This window comes from Alexandromys fortis, unplaced genomic scaffold (assembly GCF_014885135.2).
Source record: "Alexandromys fortis isolate MF-2015 unplaced genomic scaffold, M_Fortis_MF-2015_v1.1 scaffold_51, whole genome shotgun sequence".
Taxonomy (NCBI): domain Eukaryota; kingdom Metazoa; phylum Chordata; class Mammalia; order Rodentia; family Cricetidae; genus Alexandromys; species Alexandromys fortis.
The window spans coordinates 6,507,412-6,526,293 of NW_026067925.1; the positions used below are offsets into that span (position 1 = coordinate 6,507,412).

Consider the following 18,882-nt stretch of genomic DNA (forward strand, 5'->3'; position numbering starts at 1 on the left):
TGGTAAGCATTGCTCTGCTTGCTGCAGCTGTGTGCAGCAGTTCTAGGTGCCTCACAAATGCAGAATCATATAGCAATGCATGTCATATGTAATTAGTGTGATACCTTCAAAGTTCATCATGGCATAGCGTGTGTGACAGTTTTGCTGTGGGATAATGCTTTACACTGTATAGATCTGTCACTTACTTGTATTGGTTTAATAAAACACTGTGTGGTTAGTAGCCAGTATAGGTGGGGCAACCAGACTAGGAGAATTCTGTGAAGAGGAAAGGCAGAGACGCAGTTGCAAGCCAGACACAGAGGAAGCAAGATGAGAATGCCTTACTGAGAATAGATACAAAGCCATATGGCTAAACATAGATAAGAATTATGGGTTAATTTAAGTTGTAAGAGCTAGTTAGTAATAACCCTGAGAAATAGGCAAACAGTTTATAATTAATATAAGTCTCTCTGTGTTCACTTGGAATTGAAAGGCTGTGGAACTGGGTGGGACAGAAACTGTTTTTAGGGCCAAATAATATGCTTTTGTGTGTTTATAGTTACATTCTTACTCCACTGATGGATTGCCTTTTGATGCATAATGTTTATCATTTTGATGAGGTTCATTGTGTTGACTACTAGGTCTTTAATTGCCCAGGCCTTTGTCATAGTCAAGTAACCATTACTAAATCCAAAGTCTTGAGGTTTTCTTTATTGGTTTTAATCTGTTTCTAGTTTTAGCTGTTACGTTTAGGATTTTGATCCACTTTAGTTACTTTCTCTATTGGTGAGGTGAATCTTGCTTGATGGCTTTGCACGTTTCTCCAGCACTACTTGTTGAAGTGACTGTCCTCTCCTTATAGAGTGGTGCTGATGAAAATTACTTTTCCATATGTGTGAGGGTCTCATTCTGCATTTTTATTGTGTACATATTGGTCTATGTGTCATCTGTATACCAGTAACATACTGTTTTGATTACTATAGCTTTGTAATAAGTTTTTTTCTGAAATCAGGAATTGGCACTCTCCAACTTGGTTCCTTTTTAAAGATTTGTTTTGGCTGTTTTGTTGGGGATGAGGGTGTCTTTTAAGTTTCCATGTGAATTTTAAGATTTTTTTTAATTTTGTAAAATAAATAGATCACTTGACAGAAATGTGTATATCATTCTGAGCAATGTTGATATATTCAGTTTTCCAATCCATAAGCATTAGATGTCACTGTTTATATTTTAATATCTTTCCTTCATTACTTAGGTTATTTTTAAAGTATGTTATGGTATTATAAATGAAAATATTCATTTTCATTTTTGTTAGTATATAGAACCACAAATGGCTTGTGAATGCTGACTTTAGATTATACTAATTTACTAGTTATAATGTGTGTGTGGGGGTGTCTATGCATGTACACGTGCGCGTGTGTTTTCAACATAGAAAATCTGTCATCTGTGGCAAAGATAAAACTTTCTTTTTCTTTTCTGGTTTGGATGCCTCTGCTATTGCTTCAAGTGCTTTCTGTATTGCCCTGTTTCTCTTCTCCTGGGAGTGTAATGTCAGATGGCTAACATTACTACTCATTGGTCCCCAGGATCCCAAGGCCTTGTTCAATTTTACTTTTTTATGCTTTCCTTCCTGTGCGATTGCTTTCAGAGTGGGCAGTCCCTCCTTCTGCCTTTGAGTTTTCCAGTCCATGCTGTGACCTCCCTTCCTGTGCTGAGTTCCTCTCCACTATTTTGCCCACTGAATTTGTGGGCTCTTAAATTTCTGTTTGCACCTTCACATTGTCTCTCTCTTCACCTTCTTTCTATGTTTTTTTTCATGTGTTTGGAAAGTATTTGTAATTGCTCACTGGAGCATCTCGATAATGGCTGTTGTAAAATCACTGTCAAATGACGCCTATGCATCGGCTAGCTCAACGCTGGCATCTGCTGATGGCTGCTGAAGACCAAGACTGGCTCTTTGTACGGAGGGCGATTTTCAACTGAAACGCGGACCTCTGGAGAATCTGAATTGTAGGCAAACCTTGTTCCACCCGGCTGTCCCTGGCATCACTCTTGTAAGGGGGTGGGAGGAAGACACCTTGATGGTGCCGGCCAGAGACACAGTTCAGGTTTTCCATCCAGCTCCTTGCCACTACTGAGTTTAGCACCGTTAACAGGGAGATTTATGATTATTTGCTTAAAAGATGGCTTTAACCACTCCACCTACATTTTATCATCATTTTTTCTTTTCCTCCTCTTTCATAAAATTTGATTTTAAAAATGTGTGTGTGTGTGTGTGTGTGTGTGTGTGTGTGTGTGCGCACGCGCGCCCCCATGGACATATGTACTGGTGCCCATGGAAGTCAGAAGAGGTTGTTGTATTCTCTGAAGCTGGAGTTATAAGAGATTGTGAACCTTCTAAAATGGGTGTTGGGAAATGAACTCATGTCTTCTGAAGAGCAGCAAGCATTTTTAAACACTGAGCCATCTCTCTACCTGTACCTCCTCTCTTTCTTATTGTTTAAAAACACACACTTGATGTTATTATTTCCTATTGGAATTTAGTAGGTGACATTCGTAAGTATCAGAGCCAAGGGATTTGATGGCATTGGTAACATTTATGGCACCATGTCCTTTTCCCTCTTGTCTTCTTTTCTTCCCTCCTACCCACATGCCAAGTTGTGACCCTACATGTACAGAGGGGCCAAAAGTGCTTAAAGAGTCTGTGGATCTGTTCGTTCTCCTCTGGCAGGGCAGGGGCTTGGATCAGATTCCTAAATGTGAGCATACGCACAGAGATTAAAAACTACTGCAGAGAGCTAAGAAATGGGAAGAGGAAAATTGTATGATTTGGCTGTTGTGAAGGGCAAGAAAGCAATGTGCAGTCTGGAGCGGAGACCAGCATGGCTGTGCTGTGGGATCTGTCTGATGAGTGGGTGCCATGGACAAGTGTGGTTTCTATGAGCCATAGGAACAACTTCTGGGACCTGAAGCCTCTACTTCCCATTTAGGACCAGGAAAAGCCAAACAGATCCCCATAACAAGAGGAGAAGAAACACAGTGAACCTGGGTAGCAAACGTTGTGTAGGAAAAGGAAGTGTGATGGAGTGACTTCTGCTGGCAAAGGAACCAGGCTGGGACCCAGGGCGGGGAGTCGGCAGCAAACAAATCCACAGAAAAACATCTGCCTGCTCACGGTGTGGCTGAGACAGGTGGCCCTTGATGGCCAAGTAGTCAGATTAGTAACAAAAGCCTTTGGAGGAACAGACGGGAAGAAAGGAGAGTAGTAGAGAGGAGAGAAGGCGGAGGGAGCATTGTGCAGAGCCTGCAGGGCTGCTGTGAGCAGTCACGAGGAGTGGATTTCAGTTGAGCAATGAGCAGACAGCAAAGGACAGCAGAGCTGGACGAGCGGGTTCTGCCTACAGGGCGCTGGATCCGAGCTGAACCTGTGACACATTCCTGTCCTTGTTTCTGAAGACACTCTCAGATCTGTGTCGTGCTTGGACTTTGAAACCGTATGGAAGCTGTTTCATTATTCCCAGGACTTAGCCAGGGCGCCTCTCTGAAGAGGGTGGCTCTGTTAGAAAGGGTGAAGCCGATGACTTCCTTCCTGCTTTCCAGACTGCCTGAAGGAACTCGGGAGGAAGGCTTTCTTCTGGAAGCCCCCGACCTGCACCTACACGTGCAGGCCATGCATGTTCTCACGGGCCAGTGTAAGTTTGGCTCATCTGCTAGGAAATGCTCAGAAATGGTCAAGAGGAGGGCTGCTACACACAGACATCGCTTAAAGAGCAGGGCCCTGCTGGGGCTCCTGCTCACTAAGAAATACGTTCACTCCAGTACAAATTTGTCAGGGTGGATGGCACATGTTTCTGTATTTGGCACCATCAGGGGACACATAAGACACATCAGTCCCTTGAGGAAGCCCCATTCCCCTAGGGGTAACACCCCAAGATGAAGGATGTAGTTCAAAAGGAACACCGGTTGTGACCCCAAGCTGTAAACACAATTAATAAAGGTTCCAGACAACAGAAACATAGTCTCCAAATGCTTGAGACTGGCAAGCCTACCCTCAACACCACCTCAACCACATAACTAAGCAACTCCATAGAAGAGTTGTTATCCTCACCTAAAAAATAAAACCATAATCAGAGAGACTAAGTGTCTCACTTCAAGTTATAAAGCTACATGGTCTCACTAGAACCTGAGCCCGTGATTCTAAACTTGGCACCCTTGGTGCTCTGCCATGTTGCCAGGGGACATATTTGCTCTTGGGGTTCTCATAAGAACATACCAGAAGCTTGGAGACTTATCTCAAGTCAAACAGTGTTCAGAAGAAGCCTGGGCCTGTCTAGAGTGAGACAGGTTGTCTTGGGTGAGACCGTGTTCTAAAATCAGAAGCATGGCCGATGACCCCAGGTCCCTCCCAGAACAGCCTTCGCTTGGCCTTCCTCAGCACTCACGCTTGGGCTTATTTCTGGTGCCAAGAGCAGGGACTGCCGGGCAGACTTCCAACAGAAGCTTCTGGATAGGGTGTGGCAACCTCCCAAGAAGGGGATAGGCATGACGGAGGGTAGAATTATTACAGCAACAGGAAGGCTATCAGAAGGATCTGGCCATGGCCTGCAACAATCCTCCACGCAAGCCATATCACCCATAGGCCCCTGCTGTCTGCGTGGCTCACGGTAGTCTTCGCAGCTGAGGATGTTTAATGCCCCCAGTGGAAGCTCTACAATGATGGCAAGAATTCAGCCCCCGGTAAAGAGCGGAAGAGGGCCAGACATGCTCTCATGTCTCCCCAGCTTGCCTCCACAATGGCATCAGAAATTCAGCTAGGCTTGAAGGCATTTCTGAATACTGAGTGTTTCCAGGAAGCATCATCTCCTTAAAAGGGACAGTTGAGAGAAGGGAGGAGTCTTGCATTCTAGTGTGGATTCTTAAAACCTTTTCGCATGTCTGTCTCCTCCATTAAACTGTGGGGACGATAATGGGTCTCATTCTAAGTAGCAGCGTTATTTAATCAGCAACTCACATTGAATTAAGCAGAACACACAGAACTGGCTGTGCCCCAAAGAGATTTAAATGGGCTTTTACGCATCTCGAACTTAGTGTTTCATTTTCCAAACATGAACGGAAACACCCGTCTTGCCTTCAGCTGTCATCTGTCATGAGGACCAAGTATAGCCATGTATGGATAAGTCCCACATATACTGAGGGGCCAGTTTAATCACTTATGAAATACTTACATGCATGGCAACCCTGGGTTGGGTACATGATATATGTGGGAAGCTTTCACTCCATATTGTTTTCTATTGGAGCCTTCACTCAGCAGACCAAAGGAAGTGTTTTCTGTCTAGCTGGATTGACTGGTTGATGCGTACTTGACCAGACAAGAGAACGGAAGTTCTCCCCAAGACTGCAGGAGATTGTCCTTGCATTCATCTGGGGAAGATGCCAAAGAAAGAGGGGGAAAAGAGCAGAACCACCAAAGAGCCCCAATGCTGTTCCTATTGGCTGACGGCTGATGTTGGTTAGGAAGCAGGAGTAGACAAGGTGGCTGGCGTACAATACAAGTTGGCATTAATAATCCCTTAGGCATTTATCAGCTTTCTTGGCTAAAAACGCCATGGCATGGGCTCAGTCAACCTCTAGACACTCCCTGGGAAGCCTTGCAGGGGTGCTCAATCCGTCTACCACTGTTTTTCTGACACATGAGTACTGAGTCCCAGAAGACCCTTCAGGTGTCAAAGAAAGCCCATAGTTCAGGTCTCCTACGACCCACAGTGAAGGGACCAGAGAAGCAACTGACTGCTGTGGACTGTGGAGAGGCAGTCTGAAGGTGTGTGAAGGCCAAGTCTGGAGAGTCCTAGGCTGTTCTGGGTAGAGAAACTTCTGAAGAGGGTGAAAATACACAACTCCAGCAATGTGGTCCAGCAATAACCCAGGTCTTCACTGCATTTTCTAACACTTCCTGCTAAGACTGTATTGACTTTCTCATTCTTTCCCTTCCTTTTCCTCCAACAACAAATGCATTCTTAGTTCTAGGTATTTTGCCTGATGCTGAGTTAGTTACAGGGATGAGAAACAATGACATCCAGGTTGCCGGGGTTGGGACAGTGGCTCCCTACTGAAATGTAGGAAGTGCTCCATGCTCACCGCCAGCAAAGAGTTGTAGGAACCAAGGAAACAAAGACATTGGAGTTGATCCCTGAAGGACCAGTAGGGTCCTGCGAGGCCCTGGAGGCTAGGAGGTACATCTAAGGTAGAGGAAATGGCTTTGTAAAGACCTAAGAGTTTGTAAGTCAGTGTTGATACAGGGCAACCATTCTAGCAGTGGGGAGAGGGAAGGGGAGATGCAGAGTCTAGAGACGGAGGACCAGGTCCTACCTACCGTAAGAAGAGACATACCGTGTTCAGAGAATGTGGAGAAGGGGGATTTGTAGGTCAGGGCACATGTGTTGTGGTGTTCTGAGACTCACACCAGTTTGTAAGAGTGACTATGAAAATCATAATTAGGAGCCCAGGGAGAGGGTTCAGTAGGTTAAGTGTCTGTCATGCAAGCATGAAGACCTAAGTTTGAGCCCTAGAGCCCATGCTAGAAGCTGGGTGTAGATGAGTGGACTTGTAGTCCCCAATGCTGGGGAGATGGAGACAGTCAAGTCCCTGGTGCTCACTGGCCAGTCAGCCTAGTCCAATCAATGAGCTGCAAGTCAGAAAGATCCTATGTTTCCCCCAAATAAGGTGGATGGCACTTGAGGAACGACAGCTGGTTGACCTCTGGCCTCCACATGCATGTACACACACTTCTACAAGCACCTACACACGTGTGTGTACACATGCAAACATAATACACAAGTAGGTTGATTCTGTACTGGCAGTGTAAAATGAATTACATTTGGGTACATTCCTACCACAGAAATTGGCAAGTGTTACAAATGTTTTTAGACATGGTTGTTAAACATTTACCAGCATACTCGGGTGTGTGTGTGTGTGTGTGTGTGTGTGTGTGTGTGTGTGTGCCCACACACTAAAATAGAGCTTGGCAATTACCAAGCAGAGGCCTGACAACAGCTAGAGGAAGGTACACCAGGCATAACCCCGAGTCTTGGCACACTCACCAGCCTCAGATTCTTCATGGCTTGGGGGAACATGCCTTGATGCAGCTGCAGCTTGCCAACTTTCATCACTTGCACACCTCGGACGGGGTGGCTTCCGGGGAAAAAGATCCTGGAAGAGATCAGAAGGGCAAACAGTGTCAGTAGCTCTCACCTTCGCAGCCAGTGCTGTATCGGAAGACTGGGGAGCAGGGGAATAGCAGACTGTGGCTGGTAATCAGCTCCTGAAGGGCAATTAGTGTGTGATCTAGAAGCCAGTGCTGAGAGGAACTGATACATAACAATCTTTCCTCAGATCCCTAGAATCCTTATGCTCTGGGGATCGGGTGGGGTGAGGCGATTGAATGGCTTTATGGTTAACATTAGAAAAGAGAAACCCGTCTGGACCTCTGCAATTACATCTAGAGGATCGCACACTGCATTCTGGAATATGAATCTGATCCAGTCCTCTTTACACGAGTTCCAACACTAGCCCAGCTCCATCGATATATATATAGGAGGTGATGCCACACCTCCTCTACAAAGCCCTTTGACTGAGTCTCGGTTGTGGCGCCCATCATGGTCCACCTTCCTCCAGCTCCTGTGTGCTCACTTTCTCTCACCACTGGTTAAGGTACCCCAGTCTGTATGTGTTCTCACCACACCCAACATGTAGAACTCAACTCATATTTAAGGTCTTTAGTATTGTTTCCGTTTCTTCTCCTGTTTCTGTAATAAAATGCCATGACAAAAGTAACTTAAAGGAGGAAAGATTCACTGACTGACAGTTCCAAGCGACAGCCCATCCACACTCAGAAGAGGATAGCAATAAACGCATCCATGTTGCTACTCAGCTTGCCCTCCCCATTCTACACAGCATGGAAGCTCGAGCCCAGGGAATGGTCCTGCCCATCATTAAGGGGGTCCCTCTGCCACATCGACACAATCAAGACAATTCCCTACAGACCTTCTCAGAGGCTGACCTGTCAACAGCCCTGCACAGAGGGCATGTCTCCTGGCTGTCAAGTTAGCAATTAATACCGGCTGTCACAGGCACAGAGCGCAGCATAGGATGGGCGTGGTGGATCAAGAATGAGGACTCAGCACTGTGTCGTATCATACTGGATCCCACAGCATTGTCTACACTGCCTCCAACAGGCTCTAGGCCAGTGGTTCTCAACATCCCTAACACTGCGACCCTTCAATACAGTTCCTCGTGTGGTGACCCAGGACTGTAAAATTATTTTTATTGCTACTTCATACCTGCGATTTTGCTACTGTTATGAACTGTAATGTATAAGTTTCTGGCAGACAGAGGTTCACCAAAGGGGTTGTGGCCCCACAGGCTGAGAACCACTGGTCTAAGTGAACGCCAAGTTTCTGATGTCTATGAAGGATCATGTCCGGGCTCGAGGGGAAATACCACTCTGGCTGGACATGAGTGTTTTTCTCAAGGCCCAGTGATCCCACCAGACACAGAGAAACATTCATACGAGAGTTAAAACAACATTACAGGAAGGAGAGTAATTTAGTACTCAAATCCTGTGAGTCATATACTCAGTTCCAATTTGTTAGCCTGAGTGGAGGGAGAAAATGATAGAGCAGCCAATGGAGAGAAGTGACTGGCGGCTGGGCGGACTGGAGAAGGACGTGTGTGGTAAGCTGGTACCCAGAACTTGAAATGTCTGTGCTAGAGGAAGAAGGATGGGCATTTAGAGAACCAGGAAGAGTAAGCAGGACACACTCCCGATGTGGAGACGGAGGCACCTGTCTTTATAGGCCCACGGGCACACAGGGCCCAGGAGCTGATTTAGACAGTCCTGGCCCCGTGTGCCTCTGCTTCAGCTGCCCTTCATCTGTGAGCCCACTCAATCCACGGGAAAGCCCTCCTGTGTAACAGCTCCTCCGCACCTCCTCCGCTTGCTTCAGCCCCTCCCCATGAAATTGGATATAGAAACCTATCCATTCCCGCTCTTAAAAAGGGAGATTGCCAACCCCGGGGCAAGCGCGGTGCCACAGAAGGCGGCCCACGCCTCTTTAAAGACCCAGAAAGGGAGGAGAATGGGAACAAAGCAGACACCTGGGTCCCTGATCACCTTCATCTCTGGTGTATGCTGCGGGGTCACCCATGTCACCTCTTGTCCCTTCCAGAATGAGCATCATTATGGAGTTGTATGGAAATGATTTCGAGAGCCTCAGACAAAAGGCTTAAGTGCAGGACGCCATTATCAGAAGGTAATTGCCCCAGACACGTTCCCCGGAAAGCACACCTGGATTTGGGATTTTATTTTATTGCTGTGAATATGGTATAGTTAAATTTAAAGGCCAAAAAGTAATTTTATACTAATAATCTCTCCGCTAAGTGGGTGTCTGTCATGTCACAGAGCAGGAGGAAAGAAAATCTTCGGTTCGGCGATGGAGAAAGTGGTGCATAATTACGCCGTGACAGGTACCTGCCTCGGTCACCGGAAGATTGAAAACTGAGTGGAGTTTCTTTAGGGAGGGCGAAGAGGAGGTTCCTGTGGGGAGCGGGGGGGGGGGACGCCCACACAAAAATTCAGTGAGCTGGCTCTTAGTTGGGGTCTGCCAGGGACTTTGGTTCCTGGAGGTCTCCCAGCTGACATGTGGAACCGGAGTCATGATTACCGGCTGGAGCAGCACCCCGGAGAACTCAGAGGGGGGGGGGCTCACTCATGCTGGGTGGCCCACCTGGGGTGTGGGATTTCCATGAACCTCCCACACAGGGAAGTGATGAGAGTGGAGGGTCTGCTGGTCTTCACCTACAGGCCTATCAGATGTCAATCAAGGCTACAAAGAGAGCCTGAAGGTTTGCTGAAGGAGGAACGGGAATGAGGGTGTGAAAGTGAGGGGGCACAGCATAGCTGTGAGATGCTGGATTCTGGGTCCAGGACTTTCAGGCTCTGCATTCTCACTCTAGGTGGACCCAGAGCTAAGCTGGAGAAATAAGGATTACGTCACAACATAGGCAGGGGCATGAGTATCCCTCCCTCCCCGAGACACAGCACAGACATTGGTGCTTGGGGAGCAGCAAGGACCACAGTGACTTGGGGAGCAGGCAAGAGGGAGATAGTTTAGACTGAGAAGATGGGGTGCTGGGTTCAGCCTGTGGGGCACGGGGTAGGGCAAGACACTCTACTCGTGGTTGGGAGGCTGGATGCAGATCTGGAGGGGAGGGGTCTGAGGCCAGGCTGTCCACTGCAGACATGCCCAGCTCCCACGTCTTCTATCAATGGCACGCTCTCACCAGATAGGGAAGACCGAGAACTGGAAAAGAAGTCCTCATGTCAGATACACTAGGGTTAAAACTGGTCACAAAAAAGAAGGATTTGAGACAAACAAGGTCATAGAGTTGATTCAACAGGACCTGAGGGCCTGCTAGGATACACAGCCCCAGACTCAGAAACACCTCAACAAAAGCACGTGAGAAGCATATAACACCATAGTCAGCTTACAGGGCACTGTGTTCATCTGAGCATTACACATTTTCTTTTTATAAGAACGAGCAAGTGGGCCAGGCGGTGGTGGTGCACCCCTTTAATCCCAGCACTCGGGAGGCAGACACAGGGGGATCTCTGTGAGTTCGAGACCAGCCTGTCTACAGAGAGAGTTCCAGGGCAGGCTCCAAAGAAACTCTGTCTTGAAAAATAAAAAGGAGGAGGAGAAGGATGAGGCAAGCAATCCCATGCCCCAGAAGGTAGGGCCTATGATGCAAAAACTGCCCTCAGGGCTGTTGTGAGGAAGTGCTCAGAGGGTACGGGTCTGATAGAGGATAGGGCAGCGCACGAATAGCTTTAGTTCCAGTTGTGTCCCAGTGTAGGCACACAAGGTCTTGCTCTCAGGTTTAAGTAATGGCCGAGGGTCGGGGAATTGGAATAGCCGAGAATTCAAAGGACACAGAGAAAAGAAGCCCATGCATTGCCTTTGCTGCGTGCCCAGTTTTCTCCATGTGAGACAGCAACACTCATCTTGCTTCAGTAGTGGCTGAGCTTGCCATTTACAGGCAGCCTGCTTTTAAAACCTGAACACAAAGCATTTGCTCGTTCTCAGATGAGAGCTTAATCTGCCTGTTGAATCTGCATGAATATATATATCTAGTTGTATGGGTTTTAGCTGAGAAATGAGGACTGGTGATGGAGCTTGAAAGACCAGCTTACAACTCCTGAAAATCTGCTTCAGGGAGAAAATGTATCACTAGATAAATCTGCTAGATGAAAGGATGCTGGGGGAATCTTCTAGTGGTGGGTTAGACTGCTGCAATCTGAACCCACTGATCAGTCACTGGCGTGGGGCAACCAGACATGGAGTGCTGTCTGATGGGACACGGCTAAAATTATTTGGCATTACCTATACAGCATCCTTGCCAAACCAAACAGAAACCAACAAACCCAAACAGAATCTAATGGAGCCCATAAAGTTAGATTCCACTTTATGGGAAACACAAGCGATAAAGGAGAGCGTAGAAACAGCTGGCTGCACTGAGGCTGTGGGAACCCACGGCACTCAATGCAGGGTCCTTGACAGGTCATGGAAGGAAAAGGAAGAGATGACAGGGGAGAACAGTTGGGATTTAAAAAGACTTAAGAGATGTAAGGAGCACATGTAATAGCAGGCCTGGTGTATCTCGATTCAAACGGAGCAATGATTAGAAGGCCTTTTTCTCAGATATCGAAGGAGATCTGAGCAGCGATGGCATTTGAGCATTAAGGGAATGTCCACCTGTTTTGTGTTAAATGATGTAATGTCTGAGATGTGATTTAAATATCTGCGGCAGAATCCCGTTTCCCAGCAATGGTGGATTAGCTTGCTTCAGACTGACTCCTGCTACGAACAAGAAAAAAGTGGTAAAAATATCTTTAAAACCCTATTTGAAGGTAAGCCAGACCATGGGGAGTAGCAGGGTCCTAACGGCTCACAGTTGTGGAAAGGACTGGAGGCTTAGGGAGGGGAGGCTGATGAGCAGAGCTCATCCTTGTAGCTTTGAGAAGAGAACCGGGGCCGGGCAAACCAATCAGCTGCGCAGTGGCTCTGATGGCCTCACCGACAGGGCACACAGTGACCCACACTGAGGACTCAATAAGGCTTCCATCAGTGCTCCCAAAGGACTGCGACCAGGAATAGTGTGGTAGACAAGAAATGGAGCCGCCGCTACGCAGAATGAACCAGTTAATCCAAACTTGTCTGAATTAAGGTGATACCTTTTTACCTTGATTGGTAGCGGTAAAAATGTGCTTCTGTGAGCGACACAGCAACATCTATGTCTCGAGCTGTCCGTTCGGTTTCTCTGTAGGATATTCCGCAGTCAGCACAACTCTAACCAGGTGCACAAGAAGACAACTGTCAGAAGACCAAGGGAGAGGGAACACACGCAGAGGAACAGACCTTTGCAGAAAACATTTAGGTTCTGACAAAACTGTTAAAAAGAACCACAATATGTCAGGTGTGGTGGCACACACCTTTAATGTGCGTGTCAACTCAAGGGGCAGAAGCAGGTGGATCTTTGTGAGTATGAGGGCATCCTGATCTACAAAGAGAGTTCCAGACAGCCAGGGCTAAGTAGAGAGACCCTGTCTCAAACAAGCAAACAAATAAAACAACAATAATTAGTATATTTCAAAATTTAAATAATAAGGAAGAATAGTAACAAAGATTAGAAATATATAAAAGTTGGCAACAGAAACTGTAGAAGTAATAACTTAAAATTTTAAGATCCGATTAGTCCTGGATCTGCAAACTGGAATGCAAGATGAATGGATGTATTTATCATAATTCACAGGAGGGAAATGCATGCTAGCTGGGATCTCAGAGGAGAGAAGGGAAGAAGTGGGGCAGAACAAAGTTCGAAGCACTGTGAAAAATTTCACAAATAATAAAAGACAGCAAGACAGATTCAACGAGACTACGTCATGAAGACAGTTCACCAATGGGAAAGAGCTGGGAAGGTAAGGGATAACACATAACAGGAGCCGGGCACCAGGTATGAAGGGTCATCCTACTACTGAAGCCTGCAAATGTCTGACAGCTTTCTTAATTGAACCAAAACAAAAGTACCCCGGCCACTGGGTTTTACATTCTCCCTTCAGAGATGGTGACGCCTTCTCTTTCCCGAGCCTCCACAGTGTTCGCATAGGCTCACTGCTCACAGGCTACAGACAACCTTGGGTTGACTATATTGATGGGGTTGCTTGACTACAGCCTCTGGAGCAGCAGATACCCTGGAGAAGTACTGCACATCTTCTATGTGAAAAGGAGCTTGGAGACAATCCCACCCCATGAGAAATCTTGACAACCTGGCGCAAAAAGCAGGTATTACAATTCTACCTTTCATGAGGAAGGAAGGGAGGGAAGAAGGGAGGGAGGGAGGGAAGGGAGGAAGGGAGGGAAGAAAGGAGGGAGGGAGGGAAGAAGGGAGGGAGGGAGGGAAGGGAGGGAGGGAGGGAAGGGAGGGAGGGAGGGAAGGGAGGGAGGGAAGGGAGGGAGGGAGGGAGGGAGGAAGGGAGGGAGGGAAGAAGGGAGGAAGGGAGGGAAGAAAGGAGGGGGAGAGAAGGAGAGAGGGAGAGAGGGAGGAACAGAATCCTATAGCCACAAGTCTCCAAAGGTGCTGGTGTCTTATTACATTCTGAGCCTTAAATCAAGTTGAATCACACAGTGAGTGGGGTGCAGCGCTCCCCACTCTGTTCCAGACACAGACCTGACAGGTAAAATGGCAGAAGCAGCAGCTTGCACTCAATACTGAGATACTCGGCTTCGGGACTCCATTCACGGGGAGGAATCAGCGTCAGACACCATGGGTAACTGGGACGGCTCTGTGAGCGGCCTCAGGCTCCTCCTATGTGCCCCAGGCTCTGTTTAATTTAAAGCAGCTGTTGTATGGAACTTATTTATGTCTTTGTGACAGGGAAGCTTTGATTTGTAACAAATAACTTTTTGGTTGTTTCCTTCTCCTGCTCCCTCTCTAACAGGAAGCAAAGCCAGAGAGGAAAGACAGAGCACGCTGCCCAAGAAGCCCTCGCTGTGGCCTCACTTAACCCACACTATTAGTCTAGAAAGCTGCCAATCCCCCAGTGGATGGACCATCCTTGGCACTGGGGACAGCAGCTGGGATGCCCACTTGCGCCTCAAACCCTCAACTCCTACTGTGTCTATGACACGGGCTACCAGCGTCCCACGGCACCGGGAAAGTCAGATGTGTCCCTGCTGCCTCCGTGCACTTTACTTAGTGTGAGAAGAACGCTCACAGAGCCACACTGTAACGGGACCTGACAACAGTACAATGAAGTCCTTCTTGGGTTTCTTTTACGCCACAAACTTAGTGAGCAGGACCGTTTCTGTACACACAATAACACATCTCACGTTTCGCGTCACTTACACACTTCCAAGTAGGCCCTTTGCCCGAAAGGTGGGGCTTTCTTATTCTTGCAGAGATGATGGTCAGGGGTCATTTGTGTATGGACCATTGTTGAGATGAGTCTCTAATTATTTTCTCTAAGAATCCGAAGAAGCTTTTTGTTTAGTCTAAATGTCCAGGCCCCGGAGCAGAGCCTGGACTGCAAAGCAGCAAATTAGAGAGAAGGAGACAGAAAAGGGCTGCAGCAGCTTTGTGACCATGATGCTCACCACTGCGCAGGTCTAGAAGAGCGACAGGATAGTGTTGTACGCACTGGGAAATATTCAAACACAAACTCGTATATCCCTCAGGGCTGATAAATATGGGTTAATTAGTTGCAGGGCACGGAAAAATCGCTTGACATTGCTGCATAGTTTAAAAACTAAGGATAGACAATGGTCATTGTGGAAGAGGGGCAGAAAGATGATAGGAACCAGAGGTAGGTGACATCTACACCAAAACAGGATCTGCCGGGCACCATAGGGCCACAGCACACATGACCTGTGATGGCACACTCCAGACCTGCGCAAAAGCAAGTCAACCCAAATCCTAGCCTGGAGGGGGACAGAGCTTACAAAGTCCTGCTGCTTGCCTGGGAACTATTGGCAACTGACGGCTGCTGGTGGAACAAGGGTCAGTTTCTTTCTGGCAAGTGATCCTGGAGAGGCTACCCATGCTCCAGTAGACAGCTCCACACCCACTGCCATAGTTGGCCCAGAGCGTAAGTGGCTTATTTCCCAAGAGCCGAAAGGCTTGCTTGGGTCCTTTCTCCATTTGACTGTTCTTTCTAAATTCAGGGTGAATGTGTGTCCACACAGAGAGCCTGGCTGAGGCTGGGACAGCCAGGCTGCTTCTATGCACAGGCAGAGTTGCACACAGATAGGTGACAATTCTGAGCCAGGATGTGTGGATTCTGACGTTTCTTTATAGACATGGAGAACTGAGTGCCCATGGCTTACGTCTGTAACTTTCAGATGGTCTCTGTACTTATGCGTGGTCCAACCACCCTGGATGTGCTCCTATCTCACCAGATGATTTGGCTGACTCTTCACCAAGGGCTGGATTTCTGTCCTGGTTTCCCCTCTGCCGAACCTGCTCCTCCTCCCCCCTCCCCCATACTGCCCACCAACACTATGATGCAAAGTAGGGAAACCGTCCTGCAAACTGGACAGAATGTCCGGGCAGACGGGACCACATTCCGCTTCGTGTTAGTAGCTTTCTTTTTTAACAGTCCTAATAGTGACCCGACCGTCCTTTGCCTCTCTCGAGCCTGCTGCAGATCCTGTAGCACCATTTTAAGGTACGAATATCTGATGATGTTTTTAATTGTTTTATGAAGGCCAGCCGGGATAAACAATTATACAATGACTGCACGGTGGTTATTGAGTCCTGGAGAGAACAAGGGAATGTGATTTTTACCAGGACGTTTTCCTTGGTCCCCCACAGTCCATCCTCCCTTACTCTAGAGGCAAGGAAAGCCAGCTCTGAAGCTGAGTATGACCACTGAAGCTTCTTGGGAGCTGAGTACACTGACATGACCGAGTCATTCTGCCGTTACCGTACTGGGAAGAACTTGTAAGTGGAGTCTGAACATTTATTCTTCTAAGATTTTAAAAATATTTATTTGAACCTTTTCAAATCTGAGAAACTTTGTTTCCATTCTGTTTCAAATACTATGGTCCACTCTTATTCTTTCTTGAAAAAGGTATGTAAACTGTTAAAGTCTGCTAAAAATGCGGTACGTGCTGTGAGATGGTAAGAGCTGGAAGGGCCCTGAGAAGTAAGATGGTGTAATGGTTGTGGGGCTGGCGGGAGGGAAGAACAAGCCTGGTGTCTCCCAAACCAATGGGTCCACCTCTGCAGTGAGAGCCGTCAAAGGAGAGCGTGCATCGTGTGCTGTCTAGTTTTCTGTTAACCTGACACAAGCCAGAGTCATCCAGAGAAGGGAAGCTGGACTAAGAAAATGCCTCTGTAAAACAGGGATTACACAAGTCTGTAAGGCTTTTTCTTAATTAGTGATCGATGGGGGAGGCCCAGCCCACTGTGGGTGGGGTCATCCCTGGGCCAGTGGTCCTGAATTCTTTAAGAAAGCAGGTTGAACTCGCCATGGGGAGCAAGCCAGTAAAAGCGGCACTCCTCCATGGCCTCCGCATCAGCTCCTGCCTCCAGGTTCCTGTCTTCCTTGAGTTCCTGTCCTGACTTCTTTGATGATAACCATGGAAACATAAGCCAAGTAAGCCCTTTCCTCCCCATGCTGCCTCGGTCAAGCTGGTTCATTGCAGCAATAGTGACTCTAACTAAGACACCCTGTATGATGGCATTGACATGCAGTTCTGAGAAAAAGCAAAAGCCCAGAGACAGTAGAGCGTGCACCTATGAAGCTGATTAGGCCGAGTCAGGGGAACAGGGACTGCAGGGGAGGAATATTCTCAAATATCGATTATAGTGCCTCCAGTATAACTTTTACACGTTTATAAAACCCTGAACTGCACACTTACAAACAGCTGAACTTCGTGGACAAAGGGCAGCTGGCATATGATGTCACTGGCAACCATGAAATCTGAATCGTTTTTCTCTAACACTGACGCTAACACAAGGATGTCCCTGTCACCACTCCACTCTATATAACTCAGTACCGAAGTGCACCCAGGGCAGTCAGATGGGACAAGAAGAGGGTGTGATACAGATGAGAAGGGAAGAAAACGTCTCTAATTAAGAGCACATGATTAAAATAGGCAGAAAACAGACAGAAAATACCAAGCAAGTTTTAAAATCATCCCAAGAAGCCAGACTTGGTGGCACAGACCTGCAATCCCAGATACACGAGAGCCTGTGTCAGGAGGACTAGAAGTTTAAGGCTGAGTGGGATACAGACTGGTTCAAGGCCAGCCTGGGCAATAAGCATCAAATTAAAAGGGCAAAGAGGGCGAGAGATATAGTTTAGTGGTAGCATATAGAAGACCTTGGATTGGATCTTTGGTTCAATAAAACAAAACAGAATGTTCCACAAGGGAACAACTGAATTCAGTTACAGACGATACAAATTCCATATACACAAATTAACTGCATATTTATTTTCTACAACAAATACATGAAAACCCAAATCAAAGAGCAGACAAAATTATTTTATATATGAAGAAATATGTTAAAATATACATATATAAAACATGCCAGGTATAATACGCATATGCTGAAAATTACAGAACGCAAAACATAAATCAAAGATCTAAACAAGATGGAAAGCCATACTGGGTTCACATGCTGAAAGGCAGAGAAAGACACCAACTCCCTCCATGCTGATCCACCAGGTCAAACAATTCTTACCAAAATCCCAATAAGAGTTTGTGTATATATAATCCACAGAATTCTAAAACTTGTGTGGAAAGACAAAAGATCCAGTGTAGACAACACCCCTAAGTCCTGGAAATGTCTATTCATGACTCTTAGTCGCCAGGTTTCCACTGCTCCTCAGGAAACCCAGTGTGGCCCTGATGCATACAGGGAGTCCCAGCCACTTACAGCTAAATAGGATCTGCTGCAGTCACTCACTGCTGTTCAAGAAACCACTCCCAAATACACAGACAGGAAACAATCAGTTCCTCCCTCCATTTACTTCCTGTGTCTGAATGACAGAGAGAGTGTAGCACAGATGTCTCTTCCCTGCTCCATGACATCAGGAGTCTCAGCTAGATGACCCCTTTGTCTGAGAGCATCTCACAACAGTTAAAGGGCATTCCACCACCCACACAAATGATTCTCCGGGCTGACACAATTTTTCTAATGTGCTCTAGTGTGTCTCCTCCTGGGAGGGGGGGCTCAAAAGGATAATTTAGAGAGTATTTCACTCCCATCCTCCATTCCTACCTGTGCATAGACATTATGGGGATTTATCCTGCGCCTGTGCTCCTGTATTTCTTACAGAACTTTTTAGAATACTTTCTAAAACAGTATAAAATTATGAAATAATATTTCACAATTTTAATTATTTCAATTGATACGAAGTTTTTTCTTTTATTACTTACTTATTGATAATTGTCACGAGCCATTTCCCCCCTAAAAATTACAGGAACCATCACCCTGGGGAGTCTGCAGGGAACCCCACACCCATAATTATGTTCTATTGAGAGAACCTGCCCCACACCCAATTAACTTATCTGTTAGCGGAACGCGCCTCACATTCCAGCTATCCAGGGAACCAGGTGTGGCAACTTGTGACTTCTTGGCCTACCTGTCCGAATGTAACCTCTTGGCCTACGTGATGAACCTGGCCTACGTGACCGGGACCACGCGGCGAGATCCCGTGCCCTACCCACCAAGTCCTCATGCAGTGCTATATAAGCAGCAACCATGATCCTAATAAACGGAGGCTTTGACAAATCTGCCTGGCCTCATTCTTCTGTCCTAGCTCATTACCTTCCAGGTAGCGCC

The 18,882-nt window shown here is 47.0% G+C and overlaps 1 protein-coding gene across 1 annotated transcript in view; it reads right to left on the bottom strand.

Annotated features, from left to right (window-relative positions):
- The window catches only part of Smyd3 (SET and MYND domain containing 3), a 535,421-nt gene that overhangs the window by 10,193 nt on the left and 506,346 nt on the right, over positions 1-18,882 (bottom strand). The window contains exon 11 of the mRNA XM_050142970.1: positions 7,074-7,182. Within this exon, the coding sequence (XP_049998927.1) occupies positions 7,074-7,182 (109 nt within the window). The remainder of the gene's footprint in view (positions 1-7,073; positions 7,183-18,882) is intronic.